Below are 22,957 nucleotides of genomic sequence, written 5' to 3' on the forward strand. Positions count from 1 at the left end.
TGAGACGGACCAAGGGACTGTCCTCTCTATCTGGTATTACCCTCCAACACCCCTCCATCCTATTAAGTCACTCACGCATCCTTCTTGGGTACCCATCTCTGGAAAACAAGAGCAAAGTTGGAGCTACCCACAACGACGCACCATTCACCTCCGGGGCTCCAAGCAACCTGTCTACCAACGAAAGTCGAAGCGCCGCAGTTCTCAATCTTGTGGGGCTTCAGAGGCACCTGAGGGTTGCCGACGGTGAACTTGCCATCCCACGTCTGCAGCGTTTCCTGGTTGTACTGGGCCCTCAGATCGGGAATTTGCTCGAGCTCCATCCGGTGAGCCTTGTCGGCCGCCTTCTTCTCTCGGACCGTCGGCGCGGCCTTGCCGTTCGTATTGGCCCGATGGGTGATGGCCGGCAGCCAACTGGGCTTCAGAACGGCCTCGTCGCCGTCTCTCTTGGGCCTCTTGACGGCGTTGACGTAGTCGTGGAAGCCTGTAATCTGCTCAAAGTCCCAGAAGTAGATTTTGCCGTTGGCGTTGCAGAAGGCTAGAATAGGGTGCTGATCGGGGACGAAGTGCAGCTTGAACCGCATGAAGAATTGCGGGCCGCAACCGAGCGTTTGGAACTCGATGAGCCGCGTGTAGGGAGCTGGACATTCTGCCGAAACGCCCGGGCTAAAGGCAGAGCGGGTGAGATTGGCCGGGTTGATGGTTGTCGGGGCCATGGACTGCGGAGGGGGCGGGTCCTGGGACGAGAAGCCTTCAATCTTCCACAAGACAATCACATCATCGTGGCAGGCTCTAGAGAGAATGTAGTCGCCATAGAAGGACACGCTGTGAGAAATCAGTACTGTGTAATATGCAGTTTTTCAAGCAAAGACTAACCAATCCACGAGACTGCTGTGAACCTCTGATGTTGAGAAGTGAGGATAATGAACCTCCACTGGGCGGTCGGTGTGCTCAGTGGGAAGGTCTGGTACTGTCCACTGTGCGGTCTGTTAATCATGGCACATGGGAGCGGCGCATGGAATTATTGCCTACGAGATTGATAATCTGGTCATGGCCGGCGGAAAGAATATATCGGCCCGTGTCGTGCCATGCCTATACACAAGAGTTAGGCTCAGAGTTGCAACCAGAAGGCGGCAATAGAGCTATACGTACTAATGTTAGCAGGTTCCAGTAATGACCTTCGCCTCCAAGAATGCACAAGCAGGGCTGCTTCTCATGTTTGGGATCTAGACTCCATATCCGGACTGTCGTATCGTCGGAACACGAGGCGATAATCAGAGGGTCTATCGGAGACGTGACCACGTCACAAACGTCCTGAAGATTCATCAGCGGGAGCCCCCAATATGTGATATTATCCAGGCATGACTCACTCCGCCGTGGCCTACGAGACACTAAGTGAGATGTGAGCAAAACCTCTGCAGGATACGTTAGATGTGTCTCAACTCACGTTGACGAGCTTCTGTTCGATTATGTCGTAAACCTTGATCTTGGCGTCTTCGCCGCCGTAGCACAATAGCGGCCTGCCGGTCTCCGCGTCTCTTGTCCAAGTGCAGGAGTAATTTCTTGCCTCAGTCTTTATCCGAGTCAGTTGCCGAGGCTGCTGTGGGTAATTTGAATACTAGGGAGGACGCACATCATCATCCCGTATTATGCTGATAATTTCGCATGGATTCGAGTCGTCGGCAGCTGCAGTGAGGCGACAAACTATTATCTGGAGAAGAGGTCAGGGCTCAAAGATCACTCCCAAGACAACCACTCGGATGCAGCAACTTACATGCTTCTTACTGACGGCGGCGAAGACGGGTCTCGCATCCAATGGTTGATAGGGGCAGAATTTGACATCAAAGAACTCTGAGGCGAGATTAGCCACTGTTGATAGCATGCCTCGAGATAATGCTGGGGCGGGGCTTACCAGGCACCGGATCATCTTGAGCGAGGAACCTAGTGTCATCCTACAGTTCATGTTAGCGGAAACTCTATTGAACGGCAAAGAGCCACGTAAAGAACATGGCATTCTCAATGTAGCTATTGCAGCTGGGATAACTCTGATGGGAATTCATAGATACACGGGTAAGGGAGAAAAGGTAAGAATAGACTAAGAGCAGTAAGGGGACCTCGACCCCAGTTCGGCTAGCTCAAAGAAAGGGGGAGCAAGTACCTCGAGATGAACCGAGACTCTCAGTCTCGGAAAGTCATATGGAGTTGGTGTTGAGGTGGGGGCCATAACAAAATTGTATGTCAATAGAGGTCGGGAGCGGAGGACGCGTTGAAGGCAACCCAGGCCTGAAGTTCAGAGATGGCCAACCAACTTTTTTGCGCGGAAACTTCTTACGGATAGTCTTGTCTGTCAGAGTGCAACTGCGGGCGGAGGGCGTGAGAGGGAGACAAGACGCGTCGAGATGCAGTTGATAACTCGAGATCAGCTTTGTGTTTATTGGCGTGTGTTTTGTGCAAGGACTCTTATTAGTTGTAGCTGCTCCGGTCCTAGGTCATAACCTCAAGTCGGACTTTCGTTACGGGTGCACCAAGTACCTAGGTAAGATAAGGTAAGCAGAGAGAATTGACAAAGAGCAAGGCAATGCTATGCGATGAAAGTGGCAGTTGGCAACAGAAAGAAATCGGTAAGAATGCTCCGTGCCTAGCGCGTGAACTCAAGGTACGGTGTACCTAGGTAGTAAGGTAATGAAGCAATGCAGGGCAAGGTAAGGTGGCTCACCAAGCAGGTAAATTGGAAAGGAAGGAGACGGAGCCCGGCAGGTGGGGCTTGCGTTTCCTCACTTGTTCTCGCCGAATGTGGACTTGAAAAGAGGAAACTTTGAAAATAGAACACGCAGTCGGTCGCGCACTCGTCAATAGGAACTTTCCGCTTTAGTGGGCCGCCCCGTGGTTGACGGAACCTCGAATACCTACCTAGTCAAGGCCGGGCCGGGGCCACTACAGTGCCCGAATCAGTGGAGGAAGGGGTCAATTGGGGTTGATGATGGAAACGTCTTTAACGGTTGCGCTAGCCCTTGAACAGCACCGGCCATGAGAACATCACATCAGCAACCTCGAACCATTTCCGATTTTATCATGACCGGGATTTCTCCAGGTCCCCAAGCTTTCAACAAGTATGGATTTGGGCCACATTTTGCACCATTTTCTCTCATCAACCCCGCCTCTTCATAAAGACCGAGTGAGTCTTTGATCAGGAACACCTTCATTGAAATTGGGAAAACTACCTCGTTGGGACAACGGCTTATCTCGCCCATCTACCACGGTGTGAAGCAATTTTGTGGTACAAGTAGGCATCGGCCACTATTTGATTCGCGTTCTCGGTCTATGAAGATGCCTTGTCCAAGGAGTGACTCGGTCCAGAAGCTCGGATCTGCCCCAAACCCAAAGTATGAATGGGTACGTCAATTCGATGTGTAAACCAAAGATTGTCCATACAGAAGGTGACACGCGAGCGATGATACAAAACTATTGTCATTCGGTCATCATTGAAACTATCATGGCTGAGAAGTCAACAAAACCGGCTGCGTACTAACGTATCTACCTGGCGGGAGGGCACAAGGGCGAGCAAACATTCAGAGAACTAACAGCTGTAGGTTCAAAAAGACCTGCGATTTCCCCTTCGGGCATATGACAGGGAAGGAGGCGATATCATTGAGGCGCCGTCAAATAACAAGACTTCAAACCCAAGATGTCTCCGTCATTTTTGCCATGTTTTGACAGCAGACTCGGAAGAAAAATGATATTTGGGGACGGGGATGGCTTCCTAAGGAGGGTGATTAGGATGTGATTAGGAGGTGATTGATCGAGGAAACGTCAAGCCTTCCTCGACATCGAAAGCATAGGAGGAGCAACGGGATGTTGAGAAAAGAGAGGGGAGACAGGGCTATTAGATTGGTCGATGACAAAAGAGACCGAATACTCTTGTACCGTTCCAAGGATTGAGTACTTGAAGTGCGGAGCGAAGTTTGGCACACCTACCAACCTTTCTAGGGCAATGGCACCTTGATGAAGGTATCCAAGGAAAACCGAGTTGTCATCCGGTACCTCGGAACGCTGTACCTCCCTAAGGAACCCTAGGTACCTTAACACCTTACCTACTTTACCTCGCCTTGCCTTAGGGTCCTTCTTTCCCCGGGGTGTGTGTCCTGCACGGTTCGTCCTCCGGGCCAATTCCATGTCGAATTGGTGCAGGGAAAGAGCGGATCTCCAGGGATAGTGGATACTGGTGTGGCCGCACCGGCTCTTTTCCTGGCCCGCGGACACTACTACTCTACCTCAGCACCTCACTTGACGCTACGCTACCTACCTCACCTCACAGACCAAGCCATCTTCAAACGTCGACTACTGAAATGGTTTCGCGTAGTATCTGTACGAGTCTGAGACCTCCCAAGCAGATGCCAGACGGCTGATGCCGCAAGACACCATTATGCAAGCGCTGAGCATCACCTAGCATCAGACTAAAGAACGCCCTGCATTATCCAAGAGGAAAACCAGGCGCGAAAAGGTATGGAGGCTGATTGTTGCGGCGCCGCGTGATATCCAAGTCTTTTGTGTAACGTGAGAGCTCGTCTGACTAGCTTCTCATCACAGTTTGATACTCAATTCTCGAAAAACGATACTGTTCTCAGGCTTCGTCTCTGCTTCCCGGTACTCATTGCATTGCACACAGAATGGCAGTAGTGCAGTACGACATCAGCGCAGGCACGAAGCACTGATTCCTCAATCGCATTCGCAAGACAAAGAGGCACATCATTTGAGGATACGTCAGCTGGCATCCATGGATATGAGAAATGACGGCGGGTCGCCATCTTCAAAGGCCCTCGTCTCTTGCAAATTCTCATACCGCCCAATCGTCGAGTCTCGATGCCAACCATCCATCACCGCATTTCGATATCGAGCCTGCATCGCCCTCGTACAGCAAGAAATCCCATTATGCTCCGGCCTGTCAATACCATACGTCTACGGAGCACTGTACGGATCCCTCCATGTCTGTTCAACCCCTGACAGCTGTGTCATGGCAATTGGGATCCGCAAACTGTTAATAAACCTGTCCCGTCGTGGGTCTTTGTCCGTGGGCCATGCTGGGTACGCCGCCGCGATATCTTTCATGTCGGTCGCACAAACCATCCGCCCCCCGCGACCTGGCACCGCGTTCTCGGCATCCTGTCTACATGTGGTTCACGTCACGAACGGACATCGAGGGGCCCTGCGACTTTCAAAGAGACAGTCCAATTCTTCATCTGGTGAAGGAGAGGGGAACAAAATGAGTCTTGAGGCAAACAGGATAAAAGTGTCCAGTCGATATACTCATTGCATATTCTCTAGTAAGGTACCTAGACATCGATAGCTACTTTCAAGATACTCCGTACGAGCGGCGCATACGTCTCGAGCCTCCAACGATCAACAGCTTCCCTCCACTTTGGGTGGTGTTCAGATAAACTTCTCTTCATCTGGCTCGAGTACGCTCAACATTGTTTGTGTTGACTCCGAACCTGTGCCAGAGTTACGTACGTTTGGCGAAAAAAAAAAGATTGTGTTGTTGACGATCTCATCTGTTGAAATTCAGGGGCCTGGGACGACGGAAACATCCGTACGTAACGTTCTGGTAAGAACAACCCTCCGCATCTGACTTGGCAAGGACTGTGCACGAATGCCCCCTCGGGTTTTCCGAAGAGGAAGAAGTCGTGATAATTACGAGCAGGGACAGTTTGAAGACATGGGCCACACGAGCTGTGGCTTTCGGACTGGCTCAGGGATCCTAGCAGTCGATCCCAACTGGTGAACCGGGTTCTGATGTCTTCACAGCTGTCAACTGAAGTCAGACATCAAGCTATGCCTAGCAGAGCATAGCGCCCTCCCCTGCCCGGACGCTCAACCCACACGGACGCCATTTTAGCCTTTTTCACTCCCGTTCACACGGATGACGGGCGGCCTGACGAGGAGACAGCAAGCGTCAGTGACGAGAGCTTGGGGAAGGGAAACGGGCTCTGCTGCCCTGCAATTTCCATCGGCTGTCAGTTCGAATTGGGATAAAGGGCCGCGTTCTCGCAAGCTCTTCCCAAACAAGACAAGAACTGTCCGATCACCCCTGCGAGATCCCCAAACCCCATGTCTGCTCTCGATATCATGGACATGGGCATGGCAAAAGAAGTGGACAGCTCGACGCAGAAGCTCGCAGCTCGTTCGTCAACATGAGCTTGCTGTTGGTTTTGGATTTTCAAAATCGAATGATTGATGACGGAAGATTTTCTCTCATCTAGTGTACGGCAGCTTGTTCTCGAATGCGTGCAATTCCGCGAGGCGAAAGGCTATGCATCAACCCGCAGCATCGCCAATGCCCGGCGAAAATGTCGGGACTGACGCGGTTCGAGGGTGATCTTGCTCGGATTTCGGCTCGAAAGAGCAACAGACCAAGGTCTCAACTATCGAGTATGGATATATGGCGGCAATTTTAACAACTAGCCCGGCCCTCACTGCGCGAACCCATGCACACGCAGGTACCAGCGGCTGTTGTCTATCATCTATGCTCACTATTCGACAGTTCGACACCTCCGGATGGCGCTGGTTCCAATGACAGCTGTTGGCAGACAGCTCGAGCGAGTCCATCCGCGTTCGAAAATGTTGACGCTCGATGCAGGACGTTGTATCCGGGCCATGTGGACAAGGATCTTAGGTTCCAGCTCTGCAATGTTTCTCAACGGTTTGTCTCAGCAGTACCTAGCCACCATTAAACGGCATGAAGTGAGTGTGCGGCCTGTCTCCAACGCGGCGTGGACGCTCGCACCGGGTAGTAGGCAACTTGGCACGTTGTGCGGCAACGATGCCTGCCTGACCTTGTACGATGTTCTGTAGATTGGTTACCCGCTCCTCCAGGAGCCAGGGTATAGACTGGAGGCTGGAGCTCAGTGTCGGAGACACATCAATCCCTCTGACATCCCATCCAAGCAGCCGGCAGAGTGTGTAACATTTAATCAATGTTCATCGGGCTCGCGGTTGAGTATGGCCGGGTCCCTCCGAGCGCAAGACTATGGGAGTAGTATCCCGGTTCGAGAGTGTCTACCACTACTTGGTACATCACTTCATTTTGCCCATTTTTGTCAGCCCTCCTCCCCTCGGCTGGGAGAGCAGACGTGACAAGCTGGGCTCTGATCATCATTGGTATGATTTGTTGACACAGCATTGCTGTGACTGGAGGCGGCTCGACAATCCAAACATGGGCCAGGGAGGAGGATAAAAAAGAAAGAATAAAAAAAATGCGCCAGATATGAAAACAAGGAACGGGCATAGTTGCATTTTATTCTGCCCCGCTGTCAACGTCAATTGAACAAGCCCCTCCCCCCATCAACAAGCGTTGCAATCTCGGGGGCCTTCATAAAAAAAAGGTGGCTGTATTGGTCCGGATACAGAGTCGAGTTGCAGACGATCGCCGATTCCTCCGCTGCCACCATCTACGGATACCTTGGTAACAGAAAGCAACATAGGGATGTTATCACACACGCTATATCGTCGTCGAGGGACAGATGGAGTCTATACGTGTAGCTGGTTGGAACAGAACAGAGCAGCGCGGCACGGCGGGTAGTACGGACGTATGTAGGTCAGCTAACCGAAGCGATACTAGCTGAGCAGTCTTATTCCCTTATTTCCCATGGAGGCATGGATTGGCGAATTATACTGTGACATGGAGGACATAGCTCCAGCTGGGCTACGTATGAGCTTGGGGGGAAAGACACCCTCGAACCCCTGCCCCTGTCTTAGTGCCCTTTTATGGATATCCGTACACGGGCATACATTGCTAGACGTTGGGAAGTGCGGATACTGAGCTGATGGGTACACTGTTTAACTCCATCGTTTTGCATTACTAGAGGATTGCCGTAGTATATATAGACGCTACCCTGCCCTCGAATTCCGCATTATTTAACCTTAACCCTTTTTATAAATTACTTATTCTTTCTTTTATTTTACCCTCTCTCTTATTAAAAAATCGCTAAAATTATAGTTTTAATAGCTTATTAATAAGCTAATATTATTATTTAAAAATAAATAACTTATACTTATACGTAAGTACTAAGAGTTTTATTATTATAAAAATAGTAATAAATATATTAAAGTACTTAAGAGAGCTTTTTAATAAATTTTTAATACTATTTAAAGCGATAATCCTTAAGTTATAAAAAAAAGCTAAAGTATTATATTAATATAGCCCTATTTATTTCATTGATATTAATAATATCTTTCTTAATATAAAATATATTAATAATACTCTATAACTACGTTATTATATTTTATAAATCGTACTTAATATTAATAAGGATTTTAATACTATTTCTTAGTTTATTTTTTAGTTTTTTTATTAAAGCTATTATTATAAAGTTAGTTTAGTTATTAATATTTTAATAAGTATTTTAACTTAACTTAGAAATTTTTATAATTTTTAAATAGAAGTTTTTAAAGGATTTATAATTAAACTTTTTATTTATTATAAATAAAATTATTATAAATAAAATTATTATAATTAAAATTATAGTACTATTTATAGACCTTAATAATAAGTAATTAATAATATAGTTATTTTTTATATATAATAAGCTTAAAAAAGTATCTTAATTTAAGTACTAAGTAAGTACTATACTATTTTATTAAAACTATATTCTTATATTTATAACTTAGAAAGAATTAACTTTCTTTAATAACAAGGTACTTAGAGCTGATGGGTACTGCTCTGTGGCTTTGTGTTATCCAGAGAGTCTGTCACTCTGTGTAGGCACCAAGGTAGTTGTACTTTTTGGTCTGGGGGGATGGTGATACCCTGAAAGCGTGGCCCTGGCGCGAGAGAAGATGATCATGACCCAGGCAAGCCGCACGGCATCCGTCCGCAAGGATGGATGATGGATGATGGATGATGGGTGATGGCTACCTATGGAGCCTGGCACGTCTCTGAGTGTTCTGTCGGTCGAAGCTGCCCCCTGTGCCTGTGTATCCGTACCCGTAGCGGGGACCGGAGAGATACCTCGTCCAAGGGTATCCATCCGTCTGTCCTCTCTGTCTCGACTATCAAGTCTCATCTGTGTATCCCGTCCATAAGGATACTGACACTCTGTAGCGCGCGGGCATGCTTTACGCACCCACATTTTGCTCAGCTACCGGGGGTTAAGTATTCGCAGGTGAAGGTCGACGTTGGAGAAGTCGACAGCCGTGTTCATGACCCTTGTGGTATCCATACTGCGTACGGAGACACAGTAGTCGAAGTCGTGGTGGTATCCATACATACTTCGCAGTCACACCTGGTGGTGCAAGACGATGGAGGGGGGTCTGGGCCCCGGGACCCTGTTCTGTTCAGCTGGGCCCTGTCACCTCAGTTCTCCTCACCAATCTTTTGCCCTATCCGTTTTTGCGAAACCCGAGTCGCTGGCTGACGGGGGGGGAGTCTACTCCGTAGAGAGGAGGGGGGCGCTGTGCTGCAGACTCACTGATGAGAAGATGCGCGCTGCGGTGCGGTGCGGTCACGGAGCAGAGAGCAGAGAGCAGAGACGAAAGCAAAGCAAAGCAAAATGGAAGCAGAGGAGAAGAAGCCTCAGCGCAGAGAGCTGGACATCCCCCCCCCCCCCCCCCCGCCCTCCCTCCACCTCCACCTCACTCCCGTCCCCCCGCCGCCGCAGTCGCCGCCGCCGCAGCCTCTCTCTCTCTCTCTCTCAAATCACATTTGCCAAACCACTTGCCAAACGAGCTGTCATAAAAGATGCTCGCCTCCTCCGCCCATTTGCAATACCTACATGGCACTCCTTCAGATCTCCTCCTTCTTTTTTCCTCCTCCTCCTCCTCCTCTCTCTCAGCCTTTACTACACTATTAGGTGTTTGTTCTCTCTGTCATTCTGGACCCAAACTTGAACAACCAACGGCATCCCGCAATCAACAAGCTACCCATCGTTTTCGCCACTAGCAGCTACCTTACCTTTTTTTTTCATTTTTTTTTTTTACCTTGCCTGCTGCTTGAGTTAGTCTACCTACCTACCTACCTTACCTAGCTACCTGCAGCTACGGAGTACGGTACAGATACTACCTAGGTTGCATCTCCTCGCATACCCTCGACGTGTTTCTTCGAGATTTCAGCCAACCTTCGTTCAACGTCCGAGTACATCCACTACGTCAGGTCATCTGTGTCTGCATGTACCCCAAACTCAGACTACCTTAACTTCGAGGGAACCGCGACGTTTACAACCCCCGCCAACGCCAAAAACCCTCCTTTACCACCACCACCACCACAAAACGGTCTCGTTCTGACCGGCTTGCGCCCTCTCCGCACTATCCATCAGCTTGGATATTCTACTACACCTCGACTTTCAGCCCCCCGTTTCTCCCTTCTGCAGTAAGCCGCACCGAGCTGCCAACTGTCACTTGAACACCTCCCATCCGCTTTTTTCTCACTGCGCATACCTGCCTGTGTACGACGCGACGCAATACCGTCCACACTCTGCACTCCTGCTACTCTGCGCCAGTCACATAAGTCGAGCCCGCCGTTTTCACAGCCCCAGCCACTCTATCGGTATAGCCCGTGAGAGTGAGACTGACAGCCTTCGCTTGCGAAGTAAAAGCGCAATCTGTGTCCCACGCCCAGCAAACCAGCGCGTACTACAGTCAACCACAATCTAAGAGAAACAATCGCTCAGCTCAGACCCGATTGATTCCCCAGACGTAGTAGAGCTACCGCTTGAGATAATCGAGCTTCTATTAGGCGCGGCCACTGGTTCGACGCCTTGCGGTATTGAGGATCCACCAGGCTCTCCGCGGCATTCAAGCATTCTCTTAAACCATACTCGGCTTACTTCGCAGCCGATTAAGACTCCGGACGACGTGCGAGAGAGAGACGGACGTAATTGCGATTCAATCGGACATATATCCCAGACCTTGTTTCAGCCACGAGCCAACTGTTCTTTGCCATGGAGCAAACGTTCATGACCATTCATTCCACGGACCCCAGCGCTGCCATATTATTCGTGTCCGACTCAGTCTACGACATACTGGGTTATACCCCCCAGGAAGTGCAGGGAAAATCATGCTTTGACTTCTTTCACCCCGACGAGGTACCCTTCGCTCGCTCTATTCACAGTCGCGGTGTCTTGCTGGACAAGGCAGCCGTGCTTCACTATGCTCGCATCATGGCCCGCGATGGCCAGTGGGTGAGCTGCGAATGCTGCTTCACTGTCGTCCACGATGTCTTGGTTGCCTGTACCAGTATTTATCGACGGGACGAAAAGAGTCACAGTAAGCGAACACACTTCAGCCTCACCTTCAATTCATTCTCATGCTAATGTCGTGACAGGACGAGCCGTCGAAGCACCTCAGATCCGTCGGTTGTTCTCAAGCTCCCCTCGGGACCCTCGTTACCACATGCTGGAGCATCTCTCACCCAAATTCAGAATGCCTCCCGTGGAACGCGAGCCCCGCGCAGCTCTCATCCTCAATAGGTTCACCCGCACTCTGACCGTCATGTTCGCCACCAATGCAGTCTCGTCGATTCTTGGCGTTAGACCCGACCAGATCAAAGACAAGAGCTTTTATGAGTGCATACAGGAGAACTGCCTACCGGACGCCATTCGCTGCTTGGAAAGTGCAAAGGCCAATGACTCGATTGCCTACTTGAGGTTCTGGTACAGAGATCCCCGTCGGCCTGAGGATTTTGACGATGAGGAGGGAGACGAAGAGCACAACAGCGGAAACTCCAGTGACTCTGATGGCGGAGGCGTCCAACTCGATGGCCGCATGGATATTGACGATGATGACGGCCCTGTCATCAAACAAGAAGACCAAGGTCGTCCGGATATGTCAAACCACAGCTCTGCGAACCAAACAGCGACTACAAACGCCTCTGGCTCGAGCAACGAGACGCAGAACACTGCAGCTACCTCCGCCCCTTCGGCCGACGGATCAGCCGCCCAGGCATCGACGCCCGCGGAACCCCTGCGCAACCGCCGCCGGGAACCACCCCAGGCCTTTGAGCTCGAAGCTGTCGTATCATGCACGTCCGACGGTCTTGTCGTCGTCATTCGCAGAGCGCGCCCACCAATTCCTGCACCTCACCCGCCATTGGTTGTCCCAACCTACACCAATGGTCTCTTTGCGGCGCCTTGGGGTCATCATCCCATCCGGCCTCAAGTCCCCCAGGAATCCCTCTACAATTTCAGACCTCCTCTCATGCCTCAGTACATGCCTTTGCAAGACAACGTCATGGCTGCTGGGGGCCCACCTGTAGACCATCTCATGAGCTCCATCAGAGATGTTGCCGTTTTCGCCTGGGCATTGGTGGGAATCAATGGCAATCTCGCGACATACACGCGAGGCATGCCGCGCGGCGAGTCTATACCAGATAGTGGCCTCCCTATATGGGATCCCAATGCTGGTAGTGCTTCTTTACATGGACCGGAAAACCAGGCGGTTCGCCGATGGACGCAATACGACAAGGAAAAGACATTTGGTCCGCCCTCGGCGGCATACCGACAGTCATACAACCAAGGCATACCATCCGGGTATAGCCATGTGCCTCAGATGGGCAGCTACATCTACTCTCAGCCGGCGCCGCCTACGTGGCCCGGCTTACAGCCTGCCTACACATCGGCGTATGACCCCTACTCAAGGAACAACCACCATCGAGAACAGCAGCATCAGCATCATCAACCGCAGCCTCATTACGACTACCAGCCTGGTCGTCAGCAGCATCAACCACAGTCACAGGGTTTTGATCAACGAGGAGCGCTGCAGAATCAGCCATGGGGCGAGATACCCCCACCGTACAACGGCCAAGGCCAAGCGAACGGCCATTCCAATGGACATGCTGGCGGGCATTCGAACGGACAGCCCAATGGCCAGTCCAACGGGCAGGCTAATGGGCAGGCTAACGGCCAGTCCAACGGACATATTGACGGGAATTCCGGCAACGGTTCAAATGGATCGGCAGGGCCAAATGATCCATCTCATGGTTATCGCTACCCATGGCAGTAGTTGAATCACTCGGACTCGGGAGACGACAGTATGTGGGTGGCCATCTCACACTGATCGGAGCGCATTGGCGAACTCCAAACGAACAGAATGTGATCAATTTGGGAAAGTTAAGTAGGCAGGAGGTCTTTTGAAACCTCTCCAAGGAAGTCAGTAGTGATTGATGACGGTGAGGGGGGAATTGGGGTGGGTTCCCCCTCTGACAAAGAGGACATGAAAAGGGGTTGTGTGTACCAGGCATCGGCGTTCCGCGTTTTACTAGAAACGGACGGTAAAAATGAAAAGATACCCCGCGAGGCGAAAAGGACGCCATCAAGCTCGCAAAGGAGGAGAATATTCGTATATAGAATGTTTGGCAGTAGGGTTGCTTGCTGGCTCGGTTTTCTTCTTCTTTTTTTTGGGCGTATTCATCCAAACTAGGTAATTCAGGGCAACATTATCCATCTCGCGTCCGAACTCTATGTTGAACGATGGTCCATGATTGTGTAGCTAGGTTTGATGTCGAAATGCATCCGGATATGAACCTCAGCATTGGCGGCCACAGGCGCATTAATGGACAAGACGGGAATCCACATTGGAATCCGGGCTTGAGGCTTGGGCGGGTTCTCCGTACAGCACGGAGTGGGGCCAACGCGTTGGACGGTGCGGACGGGAGGGGGCCTTCTCTGGCCAGTTAGCGATGGCGTGGCATCATGTGGATCGGGGATGCGGATCTCTTTTTTTCCGATTCAAGGGAGCTTGGACCACCTATTAGTGCTTCGCTGGAGGAAACCGTGGAGTCTACCTTATCCCAGGAGTCGCAAGCTGCTACGTACGTCAATTAGATCCAGAAAGTCACCATCCCATCTCGGAAACTTGAAAGTGCAGAGCAACTTGCAATTCAACCCTAACGATATCCACGAACACATTTCACGTACCCCCTTCTTGGCCATTACGAAGGACGAAGAGACGACAATAGTGTTATTTGTCAAATTACACGAGTTACAGCCATGGCATCTACGAGCAAACGAGACGATTATGCCAACCCTCCCTTGCCTGACGACGACTTGATTGACCCTGATGATGGTAAGCTTTCAACATGAGAATGTAATATTCTGATCAAGCGATGGCAAGCTAACATCTCATCTGTCATGAAGCCGATCTAGATGATTTCGACGACCCCCTCGGCAACACATCCTCGCGCCAGCCATTGACGGGCAACATCGGCTCGAGCTCCTCCTCCTCCTCGCGGCCACTGAACGAGAACGCCTGGACGTCACGCATACCCGGCGAGGACCGCGCCGCGCCGCAAAACACAATCGACGAGTCCGTTTGGGACACGCTCCGCCGCGATCTCCTCGCCGTCTGGGCCAAGATGAGGGAGGTGCTGTACCCCAAGTACCTGCTTGGCGGCACCATGTTCGACGCCGACGGTCTGCGCGGCGCGTACGCCAACATGCGTGGCGCAGGCATCTCGGGCGCCCGGGAGGAGCTCACGGGCCTGGCGAGCCGCTTCATGGACTCGGAGGCGCTGCTGTCGCAGAATAACATGACGCCCGGCCTGCGAGACTGGGATCTCTGGGGCCCGCTCATCTTTTGCCTGCTCCTCAGTCTCTTGCTCAGCTTCAATGCTAGGGCGGATCAGAAAGATGTCGTGTTCAGCGGTGTCTTTGCCATGATTTGGATTGGAGAGGCTGTGGTGACGTTGCAGATTAAGCTGTTGGGAGGAAGCATGTGAGTTGAACCGTTCCCCCTTGTCGCTCTCTGTGTTGTGTGTGTCAGCGAATCCTAACAAACCACTGTAGCTCTTTCGCGCAAAGCGTCTGCATCATAGGATACACTCTCTTCCCCTTAGTGATTGCGGCACTCCTCTCTGCCTTTGGCATCCCGACCGTGGTCCGAGTCCCCGTGTACCTCGTCCTTGTCGCGTGGTCTCTGGCGGCAGGCGTCAGCATCTTGGGGGGCAGTGGTGTGGTCAAGAACCGCGTTGGAATCGCCGTGTACCCGCTCTTCGTCTTCTACCTCGGCCTGGGCTGCCTCTGCTTCATCAGCTGAGCTGCGACGACGACGACGACAAGGTCGCAAGTCGGGGCCAAAGGGGGCCGATTTGTCTGGAACGGTTGAGAGATGTACTGTAAATGTGGCCTTGGCGAGGGTCTAAGGCGCACACTGTATTCTAGATATCCATGTTGTGCTACTCATCCTCGGGATGGTGGCGGGCCAATGAATGAGAATGGGCGTTTGATTTTCTGCTGTGAAGTGTCCTCCTGTCTCGCGATGACTCCGCGTGCGCCGCCGTACCCGAATTGTCTTTGGCTAAAATGTTCTAAGAGGGGAAGCAGTTCCCAGCAGAACATGTCGTGTAGGTAGTGGCAATGGTTATAAGTCCAAGCCATTTCACTCACTAGGTGTTTGTTAGACAAACCCAGGTCGTGAACCAAAGGCACAGGAAGACCAGATTCTAGCTGCAAGCGGCGTCGGTAGTTGCCGCTAGAATGTCACCTGCATTACCCTTTTTGGACAGCCACACCACCAAACCGCAGGGCCATTCATCTGACACCTCAGACGAGCGGCCCTGAAGGACGTCGGAGGCGGGGAACCCCCACCGTTGGTACGGTACAGTGTAAGGTACCACCTCAGAAACACCAGACCTCGACTTTTGAAGTCTAAAGTACCCCTCACTTTCCAGTCCACGTAGCTAAGTTGCAGTGAGGTCCTTGACATATTGAATAGCCCAGCTTGGGATATTGCGGTAGGGTGGCCGTATAAGTGTGCGTAATAACAAATAAATAAAGAAAAACCCTTGGGAAACCAAGACAGAACAAAGATTCAGAGGTAGCGAGTTTCTCGGGTATGGATAGGAAGTTCTAGCCCATCTCAAAGGCAAAGGGCGCTAATGCATGCCGCCATGGGCCCAATGGAATTCAACCTGCCCGTGGACGAGCTGAGATGAGGGTGGGCTCTTTTTTTTTCTCTCTCGTCTGGCCAGCGTCGTGCCGTCGTCTTATCCGAGCCCGGAGCGCACCGAATGATTGGATAGATTAACTCAAGCGGGAGTCGGCCCCGTCCAATTATTTCCCATCTCAGTGACCAACGTCAAATCCCTCCGCGAAAGACGAGAACCATACACTTGCAGGTTACTGGCCTGAGCCTGTTGTCACCGCATCCCGCTCCCACCTGTATCGCGCCTACCTTGCCTTTTAGTGAGTGTGTACTAGGTGTGCTATACTGAACCGCACTGCACTGCACCAACATCGTAGCACCTCCACTACCTGGACCACCTTACCTTGCTAAGGTAGACATTTCTCAACCACAACCTTAACCCCCAAACGCCAGTCGCGCGACACCACCGCCCCCAGAACCCAGAAACGCGGACCTCGGTGTTCTTACCCTGTCAACGACCCGGTTACTATTGCTCTCGTCGTGGAGACGAGTTTTGGTCTTTTGCAACAGCAACTGCGAACTTTTTTCCCTTTCTTGCCTTTTTTGGCCTCCCGTCTGCGCGACAATACCCATTTGCCAGCAAATTCCACGCTACTGAACTACACCGATTTTGCTCCATTGCTGGCAAAAGTCGGGCACAGAGAACCTCCGCACCCACCACCCAGCGACGAACGAGCGTACACGGCGACGCAAAACCCGACTCCAACAGGAACGGCACCTATAAATCACCATGGCCGACAATCCCCAGCCGGGCAGTCCCAAGTCGGACCCGATCGACGCAAAGGAGGACGCCGAGACCGCCGCTGCCCGCAAAGAACTGAAGCACACGGCCATCTCAGAGAAGGCGGAGGGAGCCACCACCGATACGACGCCTTCGGGATCGCAGAACGAGGACCATAAGGACCACGTCTCGTCGCCCAAGAAGAAGCGGGCGCACGACCAGCTGGACGAGGACAAGGACGCCGACGAGGCCGACGTCAAGAGCGTCGCCTCGAGCGACTCGGCCAAGGACAGGGCTTCGCGGCTGGAGCCGGAGAAGAAGAGACATAGGGACGAAGTTGCCGGCTCTGGTGACGCTGCGGCCGATTCCCCTGTAGGCTTTTGACCTTGACGCATCTGGCGTTTGCCGTGCATACATACTGACGCTGTTTCGCTTCCCGTAGGCGCCACCGACTACCGATACAAAAACGACAGAGAGTGCCGCAACAGAAGCAGCTACGTCACAGGATTCTGCAAATGACGAGAAGAAGGGAACATCGAGTTCTGCGTTTGCTAATTCTGGCTTCGCTAAATTGGCGGCATCGAGTGCCTCCCCCTTTGGTTCGCTAGGAAGTGCGACCAAGGGAAGTGTCTTTGGCAGCGGAGCCAAGGCTGGCGCGTCACCTTTTGGCGGTCTATCTCCATCCAAGCCTGATGCCGCCGCCCCGGCTCCTACCCCCACCCTCAGCTTTGGTGGTGCCGGCTCAGCCTCGTCGCCTTTTGCCAGCGTTAAGCCCGCCGGCGCAAATGGCGGTTTCGGCTCAGTGTTTGGCAGTGCCTTTGGCGGCGGTCTAGGCGGTAAACCGCTGTCGAGCTTCGCCAAGACGGGCGAGTCTTCTTTTAAGACTGAGAAGGCTGCCAAGCCATTCGGAGCGCCTGACAGCGACGCGGAAGACGACAACGATGATGAGACTGAAGGCGATGCCGATGGACCCTCAGAGTCTGGCGACAAGGACGAAAAGGAAGAGTCTGACAAGGAAGATACCAAGGCCGGGGACGATAAGAAACGTACTAAGCTGCAGAAGAGTAAGAAGGCGTTCTCCATTCCGGCAGTGGGAAGTTATACTGACATGTTATAGTTACTGTCGACGACGGCGAGGCCGGAGAGGCTACTATAGTCCAGGTCAGAGCCAAGATATTCTACCTGGAAAAGGAGGTTGGCTGGAAGGAGCGCGGATCTGGTATGCTCAAGATCAACGTTCCCGAGGCGTGTGTCCAGTTCGACGAAGGCGGTCTGCCGATACCTGGCTCCTTTGATGCATCGGCCTTGGAAGACTTGGAAGATCCAGAGGCTGGCGAGAGCAGAGGCAGCAAGGTACCTCGTCTCATTATGAGGCAGGATCAGACTCACAGGATACTACTGAACACGGTCATCCTGCCGGCGATGCAGTTCCAGGAAAAGGCGACGTTGAAGAGCGTTGGTGTCATGTTCACGGCCTTTGAAGGTGCGGAGGCTAAGCCAGTGAGCGTTCATGTGAGAGTATGTGGTCCCCTCCCCTACACCCATAACCAAAGTACGAGACGATTTGATTTACTAATTCGTCACGTATAGCTGAGCGCCGCTAGTGCGAAGTCATTCCTGAACGAGGTTGGAATGGTGCAGAGAGAGCTCTTGAGCAACTGAATGTATCCATACCGACATTTCCCACGTGGGTTTGAGATAGCCGGCGGCGTTAATGGTCGTCTACATATGCCTCTTCAACAAGCAAGGGCGAATGCGCATCACTATAAAGGGAGAGCCGGTGCGAGCATCTCCGGAGACCGTCTGGAGGCCTTTGGCTACCTTAGAGAGAGTGGGCAAGAAGAAGGACAGGCACACGATTGGTGGGACGGCAGAGATTTGTTTAGGAGTCCAGTTTGAACTAGGCGGGTATCTCAGGCCCTTATCCTGTCATGATACCAGGAAAACAGGTATCCTTTGATACATTTAGATATCACTCAGTAGTATATTGTAACATGGACACAATTCAACTGAAGATTGAATGTTTGTTCAAGCTGTCGAGAATCAAATCGTTCACCTATAAGATCCCTTTGACGATTGCAGTCCGAGGCTTGGGGAGATGATATTGGTGGTGGCGCACGTGACTTGGTGTGGATTACGTGACGCAGACGACCTCTTTGATCTAAGAGGTAGTGACGTCGCGTGTCTAAAGGCTAGGCACGGCCAATGCGCTCACCGTCTGCATATTCAAGAGCTTCATAACTGGTTATCCAGTCGACGAGTTCCTGTTGATGACTTCCAATCCGCTACTTTTTCACCCCCGTAGTCGAGGGATGGCGGCCTGCTAAGGCCACTGATCTAAGCGACGATGTCAAGTGCTGCTCCAGCCGAGCTCGCGGCAACAGTACGAAAGCCTCGTGGTAAGAGGAAGAGACAGGAGAATGAGAATGATATCTCTACGCAGAACAGTCAGAATAGTGTCGGTTCTGTAGCTGACGGACCATCGAATACCGACGATGCAGTTTCCACTGACACCCAGAAAACGACCAAGTCCAAGAAACGGGCTGCGCCGAAAAAGGCCGGTTCGAAACGGAATAGCACGGAAAGTGTAGCCCCCGCTGAGGAGTGCAAGATTGAGTGGCCTCAACGCTTCAAGGACCTTGAAAAGACGCACCGCGCACTCAATCTCGTCTTTACGTTTTGCTGTACTCGGAAACACCTCGCCACCACGTTTGAGACGATCAAGTCCTCGGTGGAATCGCACACAAAGACGTCCCTGACGGTCGAGGATATAGCTGCCATCGCCGCTATACGCCCCGAGGGCGTCAACTTTGCCTATGTCGATGAGATTATGCTGCAGACCGAGGTCAGGGGCGCCGAGCGCGATGTGGTGTTCAAGAAGGGGCGGGATTTCCTCTCCCAGGCTCCCGCGCCTGATGCCTCTGTCGGAGGTATCTCGGGTCTCGAGAAACTGGATCACCATCCCGATGAGGCTGTCGAGGGAGGGAAGGAAGTGCTGTATTTTGAGTTTGTGGACGGCGATCTGAAACGGCAGGTTAAGGATAGGAAGACGGGGGAGATTATCAAGCCGAACAGGAAGCTGAGAGAGGAGACTCTCAAGATGCCCGTCTACAGCCAGAAGCAGATGACGAATCTGATCGAGAGGCGGAATCAAAGGTTCAACGACGCCATTGTCCATTTTCTCAATCAATGCGTCGCCGATGGGCTTGATCCAGAGCTGAGTCTGGCAACGGCAACCGAGGCTCATATTCCTGTGCCGACAATCACGGAGGAGACGGAGCCCAAGGACCTCGGAGCTTTACCCGAATCCATCCCAACGGAGCGTAAAAGCGTCCCGGAGATTGTCCAGGAGCTGAAAGATTGCTCTTGGTACACTGGGCAGATAGTGCCCGACGGCCACCGCGTCTTCGAGCCGCAGGAACCTGTCTACGGCGATCTCAACTTCCTTCTCAGCCAGGACCTCGTGAATGCGCTGTACAACGCAAAGGGTATCACGCAATTCTTCGCGCATCAGACCGAGGCCATCAATGGCTTGCTAGAAGGTCAGCACGTCGTCGTGGCCACGTCGACGAGTTCCGGCAAGTCGCTGATTTACCAGCTGCCTGTGATTCACGCCTTGGAAGAGAATCCGCACACGCGCGCCATGTACATTTTCCCGACGAAAGCCCTGGCGCAAGATCAAAAACGGAGTTTGAGGGAGCTCATGAGCTATATGCCGGGCATGGAGGAAGTGCTTGTGGAGACGTTTGATGGAGATACCCCGATGAAGGAACGCAATGTGATCCGAGAAGAGGCGAGGATCATCTTCACCAACCCAGACATGTTGCACATCACCATTTTACCGCAGGAGGAGAGATGGAGGACATTCTTGAAGAACCTCAAGTACGTCGTCGTTGATGAGCTGCACTACTACAATGGGCAGATGGGTTCCCACGTGGCCTTTATCATGAGGAGGCTGCGAAGAATATGCGCTGCTGTTGGAAACCGCCACATCAAGTTTATCTCGTGTTCTGCGACGGTAGCCAACCCAAGGCAGCATTTCAAGACGATCTTTGGTATAGAGAATGTGCGGCTCGTCGACTTTGACGGCTCCCCGTCCGGTACGTTTTCTACCCTGCTTCCCTTTTCACTTTGCAAAGACTGACTTGCAACAGGTCGCAAAGAGTTTCTCTGCTGGAACACGCCGTACAAGGACCCCGGAGACCCGGCCAGCGGGCGAGGCGACGCACTGTTTGAGTGTGCTCGCCTCTTCTGCTCGCTCATGCTCAGGGGCGTGCGCATCATCGCCTTTACCAGAGTCAGAGAGCAGTGCGAGAAGCTGGTTACCGCGGTGCAGCAGGAATTGGAATCTCTCGGGCGGCCAGAGTGCGTCAATAGAGTCATGGGCTACAGAGGCGGCTACACGGCGCAAGACCGACGGCGGATCGAGTCAGAAATGTTTGAGGGCAAACTGCTCGGCATCGTGGCGACCACTGCCTTGGAGCTCGGTATTGACATTGGCACGCTGGATTGCGTGCTGACCTGGGGATTTCCCTATACCATTGCCAACTTACGCCAACAGAGCGGCCGTGCCGGACGAAGGAACAAGGACTCGCTGTCGGTGTTGGTGGGCGACTGCTTTCCTACTGATCAACATTACATGCAGAACCCGGACGAGATCTTTTCCAAGCCGAACTGTGAGCTGCAGGTCGATCTCGAGAACATGCTGGTGCGGGAAGGACACATTCAGTGTGCCGCGTATGAGATGCCCATTCGGCCGGTGGAGGATGCTCAGTACTTTGGCAAGGATTTGCCCATCATCTGCGAGGAGAGGCTGGTAAAGGATCCTTTGGGATTTTATCACTGCCACGATCGGTTCCGCCCTATACCTTCGAGGTTCGTCGCCATCCGTGATACCGAAGACGATCACTTCGCCATCATTGATATCACGCACGGTAAGAACGAGGTCTTGGAGGAGCTAGAGGCATCGAGGGCAACGTTTACGATATACGACGGCGCCATTTTCCTCCACCAGGGTAACAAGTACCTGGTCAGGGATTTCCAGCCCGAAAAGATGATGGCGAGGGTGGAGCGTGTCAAGGTCGAGTGGACCACGACGCAACGAGACTTCACCGACATTGACCCGATCGAGACGGAAGCCATTCGCAAGATCTCCGGGTCAATGTCCAGAGCCTTTTACGGCACGATCAAGATCCAGCAAAACGTGTACGGGTTCTTCAAGGTGGACAAGAAGAAGCGCGTGCTCGACGCCGTGCACGTCGACAACCCCCCCGTCATCCGATACGGCAAGGGCATGTGGCTCGACATACCCAAAAAGGCGCTGCAGATCCTCGTCGACCGTCGCCTGAACATCGCCGCGTCGATACACGCGGCCGAGCACGCCATCCTCAGCCTGATGCCCAACTTTGTCATCAGTCTACCGGGCGACGTCCGCACCGAGTGCAAAATCGCCCTGAAAGAGTTTGCCAAGAAGGATTCCCAGAGGAAGAGGCCGGGCCGGCTGACGTTTTACGACGCCAAAGGCGGTGCTAGCGGGTCAGGCATCAGCACAAAGGCGTTTGAGCATGTCGACCACCTGCTGCAACAGGCCGTCAAGAGGGTCGAGGACTGCTACTGCGAGCACGGGTGCCGGGAGTGCGTCGCGTCGGACCAGTGTAAGCAGGCGAACGAGGTGATGAGTAAAGCGGGGAGTCAGGTGATTTTGAAGACGTTGCTGAATAGGGAGATTGATATCGATGCGCTGCCGATGGGGCCCGAGGAGTATTGTCCTGCGGGGATCGAGACTGTTGTCGTGGCGCAGACTGTGCCGGCCAAGGATGGGGGGAGATTGAGGGTGGTTGAGATTAAGGAGGAGGAGTTTGATGAGAGGGATACGGTCTTGTTGGAGGAGGCTGAGGTGTGGACTGGGCGGGAGGAGGAGGAGGAGGAGGTACACGATGGTGAAGAGTCATGATGGCGTGTAGGTGTGATCTCAATGTCAGTCATCCTGAGTGTATGCGTTGTCACTGAAGGACCCGAATAGAGCTGTAGCTATTACCAACTGTATTGCACTGTCATGCCGGTCTACCTATGCTTGCCCGCTCAAAGAGACTTCCCCATTCCGACAAGTGCAGGAGGTCAGACACCGAATGGTTGAAGATGACGACTCAGGGATAGTTTGCCCATTACTGCAAGTCAGAGAGCGGACGACGCTCCTCGTTCCTCGATTCTCATTTGTGACGTTGCTTTCTTCTAGCTGCATTCCCCCTTTTTTATCTCACCTCGAGGTACTTGGGTAGGTGAATAGTGCAGATTGCAGAGAGGGGGTAGCCCAGATTATGTGGTATCTCA

General features: G+C 52.4%; 6 protein-coding genes across 6 annotated transcripts; 5 read left to right on the forward strand and 1 right to left on the reverse strand.

The window, feature by feature from the left end:
• Positions 1 to 71: 71 nt before the first annotated feature.
• On the reverse strand, positions 72 to 2,221 carry CLUP02_14881 (WD domain-containing protein; the record flags this gene model as incomplete). Its single annotated transcript, XM_049293807.1, has 10 exons — positions 72 to 822; positions 874 to 974; positions 1,030 to 1,089; positions 1,150 to 1,311; positions 1,368 to 1,388; positions 1,445 to 1,570; positions 1,631 to 1,708; positions 1,772 to 1,848; positions 1,910 to 1,949; positions 2,156 to 2,221. The coding sequence occupies 10 exons, from the start codon at positions 2,219 to 2,221 to the stop codon at positions 72 to 74; spliced, it is 1,482 nt and encodes a 493-aa protein (XP_049150953.1).
• Positions 2,222 to 3,892: 1,671 nt separating this feature from the next.
• CLUP02_14882 (uncharacterized protein) lies at positions 3,893 to 7,856 on the forward strand (the record flags this gene model as incomplete). Its single annotated transcript, XM_049293808.1, has 18 exons — positions 3,893 to 3,922; positions 3,985 to 4,049; positions 4,113 to 4,362; positions 4,445 to 4,551; positions 4,585 to 5,286; positions 5,353 to 5,501; positions 5,561 to 5,588; positions 5,709 to 5,772; positions 5,845 to 6,007; positions 6,062 to 6,175; positions 6,255 to 6,366; positions 6,492 to 6,842; positions 6,901 to 6,950; positions 6,993 to 7,152; positions 7,344 to 7,456; positions 7,534 to 7,588; positions 7,686 to 7,748; positions 7,802 to 7,856. The coding sequence occupies 18 exons, from the start codon at positions 3,893 to 3,895 to the stop codon at positions 7,854 to 7,856; spliced, it is 2,631 nt and encodes an 876-aa protein (XP_049150954.1).
• Positions 7,857 to 10,928: 3,072 nt separating this feature from the next.
• On the forward strand, positions 10,929 to 12,987 carry CLUP02_14883 (uncharacterized protein; the record flags this gene model as incomplete). The annotated part of the gene is made up of 2 exons (XM_049293809.1): positions 10,929 to 11,253; positions 11,312 to 12,987. 2 exons carry the CDS (start codon positions 10,929 to 10,931, stop codon positions 12,985 to 12,987), a joined length of 2,001 nt encoding a protein of 666 aa, XP_049150955.1.
• A 986-nt stretch (positions 12,988 to 13,973) lies between these two features.
• CLUP02_14884 (Yip1 domain-containing protein) lies at positions 13,974 to 15,018 on the forward strand (the record flags this gene model as incomplete). The annotated part of the gene is made up of 3 exons (XM_049293810.1): positions 13,974 to 14,049; positions 14,121 to 14,697; positions 14,769 to 15,018. 3 exons carry the CDS (start codon positions 13,974 to 13,976, stop codon positions 15,016 to 15,018), a joined length of 903 nt encoding a protein of 300 aa, XP_049150956.1.
• A 1,618-nt stretch (positions 15,019 to 16,636) lies between these two features.
• Positions 16,637 to 18,289, forward strand: CLUP02_14885 (uncharacterized protein; the record flags this gene model as incomplete). Its single annotated transcript, XM_049293811.1, has 4 exons — positions 16,637 to 16,999; positions 17,070 to 17,691; positions 17,745 to 18,145; positions 18,218 to 18,289. 4 exons carry the CDS (start codon positions 16,637 to 16,639, stop codon positions 18,287 to 18,289), a joined length of 1,458 nt encoding a protein of 485 aa, XP_049150957.1.
• A 685-nt stretch (positions 18,290 to 18,974) lies between these two features.
• Positions 18,975 to 22,580, forward strand: CLUP02_14886 (DEAD/DEAH box helicase; the record flags this gene model as incomplete). The annotated part of the gene is made up of 2 exons (XM_049293812.1): positions 18,975 to 20,727; positions 20,782 to 22,580. 2 exons carry the CDS (start codon positions 18,975 to 18,977, stop codon positions 22,578 to 22,580), a joined length of 3,552 nt encoding a protein of 1,183 aa, XP_049150958.1.
• Between the last annotated feature and the right edge of the window lie 377 nt (positions 22,581 to 22,957).

The sequence above is a fragment of the Colletotrichum lupini genome, chromosome 8 (genome assembly GCF_023278565.1).
Source record: "Colletotrichum lupini chromosome 8, complete sequence".
NCBI classification, from domain to species: domain Eukaryota; kingdom Fungi; phylum Ascomycota; class Sordariomycetes; order Glomerellales; family Glomerellaceae; genus Colletotrichum; species Colletotrichum lupini.